The sequence below is a fragment of the Bos indicus genome, chromosome 9 (assembly GCF_029378745.1).
Source record: "Bos indicus isolate NIAB-ARS_2022 breed Sahiwal x Tharparkar chromosome 9, NIAB-ARS_B.indTharparkar_mat_pri_1.0, whole genome shotgun sequence".
In the NCBI taxonomy this organism is placed as follows: Eukaryota; Metazoa; Chordata; class Mammalia; order Artiodactyla; family Bovidae; genus Bos; species Bos indicus.
Window position 1 is genome coordinate 72,331,832 of NC_091768.1, and position 16,542 is coordinate 72,348,373.

The 16,542-nt window shown below is 39.7% G+C and overlaps 1 protein-coding gene across 2 annotated transcripts in view; it reads left to right on the forward strand.

The window, feature by feature from the left end:
* The window catches only part of TBPL1 (TATA-box binding protein like 1), a 39,952-nt gene that overhangs the window by 16,229 nt on the left and 7,181 nt on the right, over positions 1-16,542 (forward strand). For both annotated transcript variants that reach the window (XM_070796203.1, XM_019967464.2), the window contains exon 2: positions 16,336-16,514. In XM_070796203.1, coding sequence (XP_070652304.1) covers positions 16,380-16,514 — 135 coding nt within the window. In that variant the 5' untranslated portion in view covers positions 16,336-16,379. The remainder of the gene's footprint in view (positions 1-16,335; positions 16,515-16,542) is intronic.

Here is a 16,542-nt window from a genome sequence, read left to right on the forward strand (position 1 = left end):
CAGGGACCATGGTATACAGATATTTTGTTCATCTTAATAAAAATGTAAACTTTATTTACATTAGATGTCATTTTATTGATACTGCCCCATTGCACTAGCCCGGGGATCTGCAAACTTTTTCTTAGAGGACCATATAGTAACTACTTTAGGCTTGTGGGTCTTTTGGTCTTTGTCACAACTGCTAGGGCTTCCCTTGTGGCTCAGCTGGTAAAGAATCCGCCTGCAATGCAGGAGACCTGGGTTTGATCCCTGGGTTGGGAAGATCCCTTGGAGAAGGGAAAGGCTACCCACTTCAGTATTCTGGCCCGGAGAATTCCATGGACTGTATAGTCCATGAGGTAGCAAAGATTCAGACACCACTGAGTGCCTTTCACTTTCGCTTTAACAACTGCTCAGCTCTGCCACATAGTCATTAAGTAAACACATGAGCATGACTGTTTCAGTAAGATTTAAAAAAAAAAAATCAGGGCCTGGCCCACGGGTTGTTATGTTACTGACCCCTGCCTAACCTATTATGGTCTGTTTGTTTGTTTTTTTCTATCACTATGATTGTTCTCAAGTTTTGTGTCAGTTCATTAATACCATCTGGTTGCAATATTCTACCTGTGAATCCATTAAATGGCAATAGTTACCATTTAGTGAATACACACAGTATGCTGTGTACTTGACACAGATAATTAGTCCTTACTTCTTAAAAACACCCTGGGAGATAAGATGGGTGAGAAGAGAAGAGAAAATTAGGACTTAAGACAGAGGTTAGGTAACTTACCCAGTGTCACATACCTAAATGTGAACACTAGGTCAGCACCCTGTTTTATAAGGTTTATGGTGTACTATTAATATTAAATCTATGTGAAAGAAGACCCTCTTTGTAACAGGCAGAATATTAGCCTTTCTCCATCTCAGTCACAGGTGTGTATTGAGAGATGGTTGAGTAATCTGTTGGAATCAGGAACACAAAATATCTCTTTCCTAAACTGCTATTTTGGGAACTTTATAAAGAATATGCAGTTAGTTTGGGTGGCGTGTCTTGTTTGTAGAAAAGAACGACCCCCAGGACACCACCTGGGCTCACGCTGTGTTTGCAGCTGGACTGTGTCCAGTCTGCCTCTGTCTGCCATTTCTCAAATCATGGAGAGTAGTTCTGTGGTTAAACCTTAGAGGACCCACCCACTGTATCCTCAGATCCAACTTAAGTACACTTAAAAGTAGCCAGAATCTACTGTTCTGTATTCTCAGTTTTATTTTACTTTATTCTTTTGGCTTTTGGTTAGATTTTAGGGCTATTTTTGCTTTGTTTTCATAACAATGCTTATTGTGCCCTTTTAGTTTAAAATATCTTTCCTAGTGTGCTCAGTTGCTAAGTCCTGTCCGACTCCTTTGTGACCCCATGGACTGTAGCAGCCCACCAGGCTCCTTCATGTCTATGCCATTTCCCAGACAAGAACACTGACTAGTGGGTTGCCATTTCCTTCTTTCCTCCAGTGGGAAATTTTAAATGTAGCAGTGTTGGATGTAATTTGTCTTAAAAACCAGGAGGTGGCGATGTTTTCCAGTTGATGCTTTAAGGTTGTGGTTGACCACCAGGAGGACCTAACTTGTCCATAAAAATCTGCTTCAACTCAGTACTGTATCTTAATACAATGCTAGAAATATGTTATTTCCTGAAGTAGGACAGCTTCAACTTTCAACTTTGCTTTTTATTAGAAGGAAATACTTGACAAACTCATATTTGGCATTTACTTGAGAAACAGGACAAAACGTCTTGTTAAATCACGTCTTACTATTAGGCTTTGGACAGTGGGGAAATTACCAAAGTCACCCTGTTGCCAGTTCTCTGAATAGAATAATTGTGAACATTTTGGCATTTTTAGTACATACGTAGATATATAAACCAAAATGAACTCTATCAAATGTATGTTTGTTTTCACATTATGAACCTCTGTCTATATCCATGTAGTTATAATTTGTAAAGTCAGTTTAGTAGTCTGTTTTATTAGACTGGGCTATACTTTATTTAACCAACCCCTTCTGCATTGGCACGTAGGTTTCTGCTATTAACAGAATTGCAGTATATCATCTTTATTTATACTTTGCTCAGTTGAATAATTTCTCAAGATGCATTCATCAGCAATGTTTGATGTTTACCAGTATGAGTAGTGGTATCTCATTCTTTTAAGTTAGCACTTCCTCATTGCTAGTGATTTTAAAGCTATGTATGTCTAAAGATAAATAATTAGTAAATAAGTAGTCTTAAGAAAAATAATAATGGAAATGCAACTATTGTTAGAATCAAGGGATAGTGAAAACATTATATATCCAACTTCAGAAATACTGAATGCACTTGGTTATCACTCCTGTAAATGCTCATACAAGAAAAGAGAAAAAGTTCAAAACTGACATATTAAGCATCCAGCTTACTTTCCAATATAAGAAATCAAGAAAAGAGTAGATCTGTAGAAGGAAGAACACAAGGAAAAAAAAAAATTTAATAAAGAGGATCGAACTACCAATAGTTTGTCCTTTGAACAAACAAAAAATAGAAAAACTTTTCAGCAAGATTGATGATAGAAAAAAAAATCAGGGATAAATGATACTATGATGAAGAGATAAGTATACTGAAGTTGAGTTTTTAAAATTTGTAGGAAAACCACGAAAAATTATATGCCATAAAATGTTAAATTTTAGAAGAACTGGAAAATTTCCCAAGAAAATTTAATTTGGGAAAACTGATCAAGGAAGAAATAGAAGATATCAAATGTCTTAAAACTCTTACATTGAATTAACCTTTTAAAAAAAGGAACCAAGAAACAGGTCAAGATAGTTTTCAAATAAGGTCTTCTAAAACTGTCTTCCAGAGATTTTTTTTTTTTTTTTTTTTTAAAGAAGAAAGCAACCTAACTTGTCTAGTAAGTGTGGTATCACCATGAATGATACTCAAACCAGATAAAGTCCAAGAAAAGATTATAGGTAAATTCTGCTTACAAAAATAGATGTATTAATCCAAAATGAAGTATTAGCAAGCCAAATCCATTAATGTATTTTTTTAATGATTTATTGGGTCCAAGGATACAATGTGTATGTCATAACCTTAAGAGGAATATATGAGAATGATAAAACAGTTCCGTGAGAATAGAGTTTTCTCCAGAGAAAGGAATTGAGGACCTTATCTAGGAGAAGAGCAGGAGGGGAGACATCCATTGTATTGTAAATTATATTTTTTAAGCTGGGTGGTAGGAACATAGATGTTTGTTTTTATCATTTATGTTGTCTTAAGTATTTTGTGCTATAGTGTTAGCAGGCTTAACAGCTTTGTAAATTTAAATGCCACTTTAAAATGGTGTTTTTTGTGGATTTGCTGAGACCTATTTCCCTTGGATGCATGCAAACAAGTTTAAAAGTTTTAAATGTGTAAGCCATCATGAAATATAGTAAAGAACACTACATATGCATTTTCATGGATATTAAGGGGCATGTAGGGAAGAAAAAGACTCTTCGCTCTTCTTCATTTAAATGAGAATGAGTGGCTTTGGAACTGAAGTTTCAGGCTTGCTTTTAGTTTCTTTTTTTCTTTCTGTTACATGTTGTTTTTCTTTAATAATAATGTATTATCATCAAGTAAACACTATTATGTTTAGTTTACCTCAATTCTGAGATTTAGTAGACTAGTGGCACTCACTCTGTTTTGGATTCATTTTGCTTCAAATTGATGGTTCCATTTTGACTTTAAAGCAGGCTGGACTTGACCTGAAGCACTTTCTTCAGGAGCTTTTAGTTTTGCTTTTTTTTTTTTCCATAACCAATATTAAAAAAAATAGTAGTTTGGGATTCTAGCTAATGAGAATTTTAATTTAACCTGAAGATTGAACTGTTGGATTTTGTAGCATTTATTCACGAAATAGTAATAGAACATTTTCAATGAATGAGATATGGTGCCAAGTCATGAATGTGAGTTTAAGATGTAGTCTTTAACCTTCAGAATATAATAAGTGAAATAGATGTTTAACTATAGGTACCATGAAAAGTGAAGTTGCTCAGTCATGTCCGACTTTTTGCAACCCCATGGACTGTAGCCTACCAGGCTCCTCTGTCCATGGGATTTTCTAGGCCAGAGTACTGGAGTGGGGTGCCATCTCCTTCTCCAGAGGATCTTCCTGACCCAGGGATCGAACCCAGGTCTCCCACATTGTAGGCAGACGCTTTACTGTGGGAACTATCAGGGAACTTCAAGGTACCATAGGGAACTATAGGTACCATAGTTACAAGCAATTTGGTCTATTTCTCCCCTCAGTTCAGTTCAGTTAATTCTCCCCATCTTTTTTATAGTTGTAGCTGTGTATGTGTGTGTTTAAACTGTGTTTTAAAAGTTATGGGTATGTTTTAAAGTAAACAAGTGGGACCTGATTAAACTTAAAAGCTTTTGCACAGCAAAGGAGACGATAAGCAAGGTGAAAAGACAGCCTTCAGAATGCGAGAAAATAAGAGCAAATGAAACAACTGACAAAGGATTAATTTACAAAATATACAAGCAGCTCATACAACTCAATATCAGAAAAACAAACAACCCGATCAAAAAGTGGGAAAAAGACCTAACAGACATTTCTCCAAAGAAGACATACAGATGGCCAACAAACACATGAAAAGATGCTAAATATCACTCATTATTCATTTCAGTTCAGTTCAGTCGCTCAGTCGTGTCTGACTCTTTGCGACCCCATGAATTGCAGCACGCCAGGCCTCCCTGTCCATCACCAACTCTCGGAGTTCACTGAGACTCACATCCATCGAGTCAGTGATGCCATCCAGCCATCTCATCCTCTGTCGTCCCCTTCTCCTCCTGCTCCCAATCCCTCCCAGCATCAGAGTCTTTTCCAATGAGTCAACTCTTCACATGAGGTGGCCAAAGTACTGGAGTTTCAGCTTCAGCATCATTCCTTCCAAAGAAATCCCAGGGCTGATCTCCTTCAGAATGGACTGGTTGGATCTCCTTGCAGTCCAAGGGACTCGAAAGTGTCTTCTCCAACACCACAGTTCAAAAGCATCAATTCTTCAGCACTCAGTTTTCTTTATGGTTCAGCTCTCACATCCATACATGACTACTGGAAAAACCATAGCCTTGACTAGATGGACTTTTGTTGGCAAAATAATGTCCCTGCTTTTTAATGTGCTGTCTAGATTTGTCATAGCTTTTCTTTTAAGGAGCAAGCGTCTGAATTTCATGGCTGCAGTCATTATCTGCAGTGATTTTGGAGCCCATGAAAATAAAGTCTGTCACTGTTTCCATTGTTTCCCCATCTATTTGCCATGAAGTGATGGGACTGGATGCCATGATCTTTGTTTTCTGAATGTTGAGTTTTAAGCCAGCTTTTTCACTCTCCACTTTCACTTTCATCAAGAGGCTCTTTAATTATTCTTCGCTTTCTGCCATAAGGCAGAAACCACCATGAGTTCAGTTCAGTTCAGTCACTCAGTCATGTCCAACTCTGTGACCCCATGGACTGCAGCACCCAGGATTCCCTGTCCATCACCAACTCCCAGAGCATACTCAAACCCATGTCAATCAAGTCCGTGATGCCATCCAACGGTCTCCTCCTCTGTCATCCCCTTCTCCTCCTACCTTCAGTCTTTCCCAGCATCAGGGTCTTTTCCAGTGAGTCAGCTCTTTGCATCAGGTAGCCAAAGTAGTGGGGCTTCAGCTTCAGCATCAGTCCTTCCAATGAATATTTAGGACTGATTTTCTTCAGGATTGACTGGTTTGATCTCCTTGTGGTCCCAAGGACTCTCCAGAGTCTTCTCCAACACCACAGTTCATTTCTTTATAGTCCAGCTCTCACATCCATACATGACTACTGGAAAAACCAGAGCATTGACTAGATGGACCTTTTTGGCAAAGTAATGTTTCTGCTTTTTAACATGCTGTCTAGGTTTGTCATAGCTTTTCTTCCAAGGAGCAAGCGTCTTTGAATTTCATGGCTATATCATCTGCAGTGATTTTGGAGCCCCAAAAAATAAAGTCACTCACTGTTTCTTTCCATTGTTTCCTCATCTAATCGCCATGAAGTAATGGAAGCTGAAACTCCAGAACTTTGGCCACCTCATGCGAAGAGTTGACACACTGGAAAAGACTCTGATGCTGGGAGGGATTGGGGGCAGGAGAAGGGGACGACAGAGGATGAGATGGCTGGATGGCATCACTGACTCGATGGACGTGAGTCTGAGTGAACTCCGGGAGTTGGTGATGGACAGGGAGGCCTGGCATGCTGCGATTCATGAGGTCGCAAAGAGTCGGACACGACTGAGCGACTGAACTGAACTGAACTGACTGAATGGGACGAAATGCCATGATCTTAGTTTGCTGAATGTTGAGTTTTAAGCTAACTTTCTCACTCTCCTCTTTCACTTTCATCAAAAAGCTCTTTAGTTCTTTGCTTTCTGCCATGGGTGGTGTCATCTGCATATCTGAAGTTACTGATATTTCTCCCGGCAGTCTTGATTCCAGCTTGTGCTTCATCCAGCCTGGCATTTCACTCTGTACTTATATGCAGAGATGTACTCTGCATATAAGTTAAATATGCAGGGTGACAATATACAGCCTGATGTACTCCTTTCCCAATTTGGAACCAGTCTGTTGTCCCATGTCCAGTTCTAACTGTTGCTTCTTGACCTGCATACAGATTTTTCAGGAGGCAGGTAAGGTGATCTGGTATTCCAATCTCTTTAAGCATTTTCCACAGTCTATTGTGATCCACACAGTCAAAGGCTTTGGTGTAGTCAATAAAGCAGAAGTAGATATTTTTCTAGAACTCTCTTACTTTATATGTGGTCCAGCGGATGTTGGCAATTTGATCTCTGGTTCCTCTGCCTCTTTTAAATCTAGAATCTGAACATCTGGAAGTTCAAGATTCACATACTGTTGAAGCCTGGCTTGGAAGATTTTGAGCATTACTTTGCTAGCGTGTAAGATGAGTGCAATTGTGCAGTAGTTTGAGCATTCTTTGGCATTGCCTTTCTTTGGGATTTGAATAAAAACTGACCTTTTCCAGTCCTGTGGCCACTGCCGAGTTTTCCAAATTTACTGGCATATTGACTGCAGCACTTTCACAGCATCATCTTTTAGGATTTGAAATAGCTTAGCTGAAATTCCATCACCTCCACTAGCTTTGTTCGTAGTAATGCTTCCTAAGGCCCACCTGACTTCATATTCCAAGATGTCTGGCTCTAGATGAGTGATCACACCATTGTGGTTATCTGGGTCATGAAAATCTTTTTTGTACAGTTCTTCTGTGTATTCTTATCACCTCTTCTTAACATCTTCTGCTTCTGTTAGGCCTATACCATTTCTGTTCTTTATCGAGCCCATCTTTGCATGAAATCTTCCCTTGGTATCTCTGATTTTCTTGAAGAGATCTCTAGTCTTTTCCATTCTATTGTTTTCCTCTATTTCTTTGCATTGATCACTGAGGAAGACTTTCTTCTCTCTCCTTGCTATTCTTTGGAACTCTGCATTCAAATGGCTATATCTTTCATTTTCTCCTTTGCCTTTAGCTTCTCTTCTCAGCAGTTTGTAAGGCCTCTTTAAACAGCCATTTTGCCTTCTTGCATTTCTTTTTCTTGGGCATGGTCTTGATCACTGCCTCCTGTACAGTATCACCAACCTCCGTCCATAGTTCTTCAGGCACTCTGTCTAGCAGATCTAATCCCTTGAATCTATTTGTCACTTCCACTGTATAATTGTAAGGGATTTGATTTAAGTCATACCTGAATGGTCCAGTGGTTTCCCTACTTTCTTCAATTTAAGTTGGAATTTGGCAATAAGGAGTTCATGATCTGAGCCACAGTCAGCTCCCGGTCTTATTTTTGCTGACTGTATCATCTTTGGCTGCAAAGAATATAGTCATTATGATTTTGATATTGATCATCTGGTGATGTCCATGCATAGAGGCTTTTCTTGTGTTATTGGAAGTGGGTGTTTGCTATGGCCAGTGGTTTCTCTTGGGAAAACTCTGTTAGCCTTTGCCCTGCTTCATTCTGTACTCCAAGGCCAAATTTGCCTGTTACTCCAGGTGTTTCTTGACTTCCTAATTTTGCATTCCAGTCCCCTATGATGAAGAAGACATCGTTTTTTGGTGTTAGTTCTAGAAGGTCTTGTAGGTCTTCATAGAACCATTCAACTTCAGCTTCTTCAGCATTACTGGTTGGAGCCTAGACTTGGATTACTGTGATACTGAATGGTTTGCCTTGGAAACGAACAGAGATCATTCCGTCATTTTTGAGATTGCACCAAAGAACTGCATTTTGGACTTTTTTTGTTAACTATGATGGCTACTCCATCTCTTCTAAGGGATTCTTGCCCACAGTAGTAGATATAATGATCATCTGAGTTAAATTCACCCATTCCAGTCCATTTTAGTTCACAGATTCCTAAAATGTCGATGTTCACTCTTTCCATCTCCTGTTTCACCACTTCCAATTTGTCTTGCTTCGTGGACCTAACATTCCAGGTTCCTATGCAGTATTGTTTTTTGCAGCATTGGACTTTACTTCCATCACCAGTCACATCCACAACTGGGTGTTGTTTTTGCTTTAGCTCTGTCTCTTCATGCTTTCTGGAGTTATTTCTCCACTGATCTGTAGCAATTTGGGCACCTACCAACCTGGGGAGTTCCTCTTTCAGTGTCCTATCATTTTGCCTTTTCATACTGTTCATGGGGTTCTCAAGGCAAGAATACTGAAGCGGTTCGCCATTCCCTTCTCCAGTGGATCACATTTTGTCAGAACTCTCCAGCATGACCCATCCATCTTGGGTGGCCCTACGTGGCATGGCTCATGGTTTCATTGAATTAGACAAGCCTGTGGTCCATGTGATCAGTTTGATTAGTTTTCCGTGATTGTGATTTTCATTCTGTCTGCCCTCTGATGGATAATGAGGCTTATGGAAGCTTCCTGATGGGAGAGACTGACGGGGGAAACTGGGTCTTGCTCTAATGGGCAGGGCCATGCTCAGTAAATCTTTAATCCAGTTTTCTGTTGATGAGGGGGGCAGTGTTCTCTGGCTCTTTTTTGACCTGGAGGCAAACTATGGTGAAGGTAATGAAGATAATAGCAACTTCCTTCAAAGGTCCCCTGCATGCTCTGCTGCATTCAGTGCCCCCTGCCCTGCTACCATATGACACAACAGTCCCACTCCTAAGCATATACCCTGAGGAAACCAAAATTGAAAAAGACAAATGACCTCAATGTTCCTTGCAGCACTGTTTACAATAGCTAGAACATGGAAGCAACCTAGATGTCAATCAACAGATGAGTGGATAAAGAAGTTGTGGTACATATACACAATGGAATATTCAGTTCAGTTCAGTCGCTCAGTCATATCCGACTCTTTGCGACCCCATGAATCGCAGCACGCCAGGCCTCCTTGTCCATCACCAATTCCCAGAGTTCACTCAGACTCACGTCCATCGAGTCAGTGATGCCATCCAGCCATCTCATCCTCTGTCGTCCCCTTCCCCTCCTGCTCCCAATCCCTCCCAGCATCAGAGTCTTTTCCAGTGAGTCAGCTCTTCACATGAGGTGGCCAAAGTACTGGAGTTTCAGCTTCAGCATCCTTCCTTCCAAAGAAATACCAGGGCTGATCTGCTTCAGAATGGACTGGTTGGATCTCCTTGCAGTCCAAGGGACTCTCAAGAGTCTTCTCCAACACCACAGTTCAAAAGCATCAATTCTTCAGCGCTCAGCCTTCTTCACAGTCCAACTCTCACATCCATACATGACCACAGGAAAAACCATAGCCTTAACTAGATGGACCTTTGTTGGCAAAGTAATGTCCCTGCTTTTGAATATGCTATCCAAGTTGGTCATAACTTTCCTTCCAAGGAGTAAGCGGCTTTTAATTTCATGGCTGCAGTCACCATCTGCAGTGATTTTGGAGCCCCAAAAAAGAAAGTCTGACACTGTTTCCACTGTTTCCACATCTATTTCCCAAGAAGTGATGGAACCGGATGCCATGATCTTCATTTTCTGAATGTTGAGCTTTAAGCCAACTTTTTCACTCTCCACTTTCACTTTCATCAAGAGTCTTTTGAGTTCCTCTTCACTTTCTGCCATAAGGGTGGTGTCACCTGCATATCTGAGGTTATTGATATTTCTCCCAGCAATCTTGATTCCAGCTTATGTTTCTTCCAGTCCAGTGTTCCTCATGATGTACTCTGCATATAAGTTAAATAAGCAGGGTGACAATATACAGCCTTGATGTACTCCTTTTCCTATTTGGAACCAGTCTGTTGGTCCGTGTCCAGTTCTAACTGTTGCTTCCTGACCTGAATACAGATTTCTCAAGAGGCAGGTCAGGTGGTCTGGCATTCCCATCTCTTTCAGAATTTTCCACAGTTTATTGTGATCCACACAGTCAAAGGCTTTGGCATAGTCAATAAAGCAGAAATAGATGTTTTTCTGCAACTCGCTTGCTTTTTCCATGATCCAGCGGCTGTTGGCAATTTGATCTCTGGTTCCTGTGCCTTTTCTAAAACCAGCTTGAACATCAGGAAGTTCACAGTTCACATATTGCTGAAGCCTGGCTTGGAGAATTTTGAGCATTACTTTACTAGCATGTGAGGTGAGTGCAATTGTGCAGTAGTTTGAGCATTCTTTGGCATTGCCTTTCTTTGAGATTGGAATGAAAACTGACCTTTTCCAGTCCTGTGGCCACTGCTGAGTTTTCCTAATTTGCTGGCATATTGAGTGAAGCATTTTCACAGCATCATCTTTCAGGATTTGAAACAGTTCAACTGGAATTCCGTCACCTCCACTAGCTTTGTTTGTAGTGATGCTTTCTAAGGCCCACTTGACTTAACATTCCAGGATGTCTGGCTCTAGGTGAGTGATCACAGCATCGTGATTATCTGGGTCGTGAAGATCTTTTTTGTACAGTTCTTCTGTGTATTCTTGCCACCTCTTCTTAATATCTTCTACTTCTGTTAGGTCCATACCATTTCTGTCCTTTATCGAGCCCGTCTTTGCATGAAATGTTCCCTTGGTTTCTCTAATTTTCTTGAAGAGATCTCTAGTCTTTCCCATTCTGTTGTTTTCCTCTATTTCTTTGCATTGATTGCTGAGGAATGCTTTCTTATCTCTTCTTGCTATTCTTTGGAACTCTGCATTCAGATGCTTGTATCTTTCCTTTTCTCCTTTGCTTTTCGCTTCTCTTCTTTTCACAGCTATTTGTAAGGCCTCCCCAGACAGCCATTTTGCTTTTTTGCATTTCTTTTCCATGGGGATGGTCTTGATCCCTGTCTCCTGTACATTGTCATGAACCTCATTTTCATCAGGCACTCTATCTACCAGATCTAGGCCCTTAAATCTATTTCTCACTTCCACTGTATAACCATAAGGGATTTGATTTAGGTCATACCTGAATGGTCTATTGGTTTTCCCTACTTTCTTCAATTTCAGTCTGAATTTGGCAATAAGGAGTTCATGGTCTGAGCCACAGTCAGCTCCTGGTCTTGTTTTTGTTGACTGTATAGAGCTTCTCCATCTTTGGCTGCAAAGAATATAATCAATCTGATTTGGGTGTTGACCATCTGGTGATGTCCATGTGTAGAGTCTTCTCTTGTGTTGTTGGAAGAGAGTGTTTGCTATGACCAGTGCATTTTCTTGGCAAAACTCTATTAGTCTTTTCCCTGCTTCATTCCGTATTCCAAGGCCAAATTTGCTTGTTACTCCAGGTGTTTCTTAACTTCCTACTTTTGCATTCCAGTCCCCTATAATGAAAAGGACATCTTTTTTGGGTGTTAGTTCTAAAAGGTCTTGTAGGTCTTCATAGAACCGTTCAACTTCAGCTTCTTCAGCGTTACTGGTTGGGGCATAGACTTGGATTACTGTGATATTGAATGGTTTGCCTTGGAAATGAACAGAGATCATTCTGTCGTTTTTGAGATTGCATCCAAGTACTGCATTTCGGACTCTTTTGTTGACCATGATGGCTACTCCATTTCTTCTGAGGGATTCTTGCCCGCAGTAGTAGATATAATGGTCATCTGAGTTAAATTCACCCATTCCAGTCCATTTTAGTTCGCTGATTCCTAGAATGTCAACATTCACTCTTGCCATCTCTTGTTTGACCACTTCCATTTTGCCCTGATTCATGGACCTGACATTCCAGGTTCCTATGCAATATTGCTCTTAATGGCATCAGACCTTGCTTCTATCACCAGTTACATCCACAGCTGGGTATTGGTTTTTGAATGGAATATTACTCAGCCATAAAAAAGAACACCGTTGAATCAGTTCCAATGAGGTGGATGAACCTAGAGCCTATTATACAGAATCAGAAAGAGAAAGATAAATATCGTATACTAATGCATATATACGGAATCTAGAAAGATGGTACCAAAGAATTTATTTTCAGGGCAGCAGTGGGGAAACAGACATAGAGAACTGACTTATGGACATGGGGAGAGGAGAGGAGAGGGTGAGATGTATGGAGAGAGTAACATGGAAACTACATTATAATATGTAAAATAGATAGCCAATGGGAATTTGCTATATGTCTCAGGGAACTCAAACAGGAGCTCTATATCAGCCTAGAGGGGTGGGGTGGGGAGGGAGATGGGAGGGAGGTTCATGAGGAAGGGGACATATGTATACCTATGGCTGATTCATGTTGAGGTTTAACAGAAAACAACAAAATTCTGTAAAGCAGTTATCCTTCAATTAAAAACTAAGTTCAGTTGCTCAGTCATGTTCAACTCTTTGCAACCCCATGGACTACAGCACACCAGGCTTCCCTGTCCATCACCAATTCCTGGAGCTTGCTCAAACTCATGTCCATCAAGTCAGTGATGCCATCCAACCGTCTCATCCTCTGTCGTCCCCTTCTCCTCCTGCCTTCAGTCTTTCCCAGCATCAGGGTCTTTTCCAGTGTGTCAGTTCTTCACTTCAGGTGGCCAAAGTATTGGAGTTTCAGCTTCAACATCAGTCCTTCCAGTGAACATTCAGGACTGATCTCCCTTAGGATGGACTGGTTGGATCTCCTTGTAGTCCAAGGGACTCTCAACAGTCTTCTCCAACACCACAGTTTAAAAGCATCAGTTCTTCAGTGCTCAGCTTTCTTTATAGTCCAACTCTCACATCCATACATAACTACTGGAAAAACCATAGCTTTGACTTTATAGAGCTTTGTAGGCAAAGTGATGTCTCTGCTTTTTAATATGCTGTCTAAGTTTGTCATAGCTTTTCTTCCAAGGAGCAAGCGTCTTTTAATTTCATGGCTGCAGTCACCATCTGCAGTGATTTAAATTAATTAATAAAAAAGTTATGTGTATGTTTTAGGAATAATGTAAGCCTTCTGAACTAATTTTAGAGATAATCAATTCATTCCTCTTTAATGCTGAGAGTTAAGTTTACTCAGGTAGAATTTTTCACACATTGATAAATGATTTAGCTTCATTCAGAATTGGAAGGACTATGATAGGCTGTCAGATGCTCTGTAGAAATTGAGATTTGTCTCTTTCACTAGATTGCCATTTGAATTATCCTACTTAAAAGTGATATGAAGTGCTTAGCTGTAAGAAGTGAATCTTTTTAATACTCAGTACTACTCTTGTTTTACAAGATAGATAAACTGTTTGCAAATGCATCTCTTTTTTAGTACTGCTTTAAAAATCTGGAGTTTTCATGTAGTATTCCTGCCTCTTTGTTTTCCTTAGTAATGACTTTCTCATATTTTACTCTTGATTTAAAACCTCTTAAATCAATGATATATCTTCTGAGACTGTTTGCTAGGATGCTTATCTAAAATATGAATACTTCCTAACTTATCTATGCCCATGACTTTATTTTTAGATTTTAAGTTGCTAATGTATGGAAACTATCATCAAATTTTGATTAATTTCAAGGCTTCTTTGCATTCTCAAAGTTTGCGTTCCCCCTTGTTTCTTGACTTATTTTTACCTTGTATGTTATCCTTGTAGTCTTTCCAGACAGTTCAGCAGTTAATACTCAGAGTAGGAGATCTGAATCATTTGTTTTAGCCTGTTTGATGTAAAAAGTCTGTGTGAGGCGGTAAATTCAACATAGTTCCTTAATATGTAATTTCTCTTTTAAGTCATGCTTTTTGTGGCCTCTTATCTTGGGATGTGTATCAGTCAGGATTAGATTTGGCTGCATATAGCTAAAGTCCACCAGGAGGGCTTAAAATAGAAATTGATTTCCCCCTCACATTCATAAAGTCTAGAATTAGAAAATGATGGGGGTGACAAGGAGTTTCACAGTATCAGGGTCACAGGCTCCTTCTCTTACTGTTCTTCCGTGCCCATCTCATGATCCCGAATGGCTTCTTGAATTCCAGCCCTCACATCCAGACTCCATCCAGCAAGAGTGAAGAAGAGCAGAAAGGCAAAAGGGTCTTCTGGTTAATTCGGTCCCTCTGAGCAGGCTTCTCAAAAGTCATGAAGCCATAGTGTTTTACGTTTCTTTGACAGTGCAGCGCTTGTGTCCTCTTGGGGAATGTCTGTTGCCAGGGAGGCTAAAATGTATAGAATTTTTTTTTTCCTGCCACAATGTATCCAGCTAGACATCTGGGTTCTGTTCATTGTGAAGGAGGGGTGAAATGGGTGTTGGGGTGAGCAGTCAGGAGCCTCTGCCTCACAGTTATTTCAGAGTTCTAATAGGAAAGTAGCAAGTGGAGCAATATCTGGGTTATGATACAATCATGCAAAGTGACCGCTAAGAAACTTCTGCTCTACCTGTGGACTTGGACTTAAACTTTTACCCCTAATCACTGTTATTTTTTGTGTTACTATTTTCCAAGTATATGTGTTATGTGTTAAGTACTTTTCATACATTTTATGTAATTCCCATGGCACTATCTGTTAGGCACTGTCCATTTCATGGCATAGGTGAGAAAACCAAGACACAGATAGATGGTATAATTGGCCCGTGTCCTCCGAATAGTCAGTGGTGAGTCGAACGTTGAATGTGCACTTAAAGATCGTCACTTATAACTGCTTCCGTCCTCTGTTTATTAATCTGTCCACCTATGTATCTATCCCTCAGATGCCACTGCCACCCCTGTCCCCGCCTCTTGTACCCAAGAATCATTTGAGGTTGCTCAAGCACAAAGAACAGAAAAACAAAAAGATAGGTAGATTGAACTAAATAGAAGAAAGAAAATAGAATGAAGTTGGGGTTCAAATGATACACAGAGTTCAATGCTGTAGGATCCTAGAGAGATGCTAAAAGTCTCCACCTGACTTCTCATTGTGTCCTACCAGAAACTAAAAGGCAGAAAAACAAGGTAGAATTTTTTTTTTAAATTTGGACTCTTGGCTTCATTTTTTAGTCATATAATAATTTGAATCCTTATAAAGAATACTAGTTCTTTTTCATATTGTGCTTCAAGGAATTATAAAGATAATTATAATAGCATTGTTACCATTTTCTGGTTTTTCTCTTTGTGGGATAGGTCAACTGAATTACCATTGCTTATTTTTTAAGATGTGGATACTCAAAGAGAAAATATTTTAGCCGGACTTAGATCGTGTACTTAGTAAAAACTAGGGCTCATTTTCGTTTGCTTTTGGAAATGATCCTGGCATTGTTTTGAAAAGATGTGCAGTCTGTAAGGTTGGGATCTTGGTAAAAGTGGTATTGTGCTGAGCAGTTGTTTGTTAGAGATTCCCCGTACGTACACAGCCCGGTGAGCTGCTTCAGGACGAAAGGCCTTGCCTTATTTCTGTTTTTCTCCAGTCTCTTCAGTGTGTAGAGGTTTTCAGTAAGTGATTAATGAATGAATGACTAGTAAATGAAGAAAGTCTGTTAATGAATGTTATTATTAACATTGCTGTGTCTTAAAACTTAAGAAAGTCAGTGGCCCTACCAGAATAGAGAAAAAGTAGGTCATTCTTTATATAGCCCTTTCAAGTTGTATGAGGTGGGTTTTAGTCCCATTAATGGTTGGACATTGGGACCGCATAGAGTCCAGCCCTTGAACATGGTGTGTTTGGAGAATCACCGTAGCCGTGACACACCTGGAAAGTGGTGGCTGTAAAGGCGAGTTGCAAGAGTTAAGTCTGGCAAGTTCCTGGCATGTAAAAGTTACTGATTGGTTTTAAGGAATAAAAGTTAGATTCAGGTTTTCAAAGACTTTCTATGACACATTATCTTTTAGAAAGTGACCTTTTTCATGGGGAAAAGAAAGGACATGATTTGAATAACATTTGAAAAATAAAAAATAGAGATCTACTTCTTGCATTTTAGTTTTCAATTCCTTGTGACGAAAATATTAACAGTAACAGAACATTTGAGTTCAATTATTTGTTTGTTTTTATTTCTCAGGATGTGATCTTCGTGGTGGGAAGCCAAGTTTTTAAACTACCCCAATGGATGCAGACAGTGATGTTGCACTGGACATTCTAATTACAAATGTAGTATGTGTTTTTAGAACAAGATGCCATTTGAACTTAAGGAAGATTGCTTTAGAGGGAGCAAACGTAATTTATAAGCGTGATGTTGGAGTAAGTATCTGATTTTTGTCATGTGTGC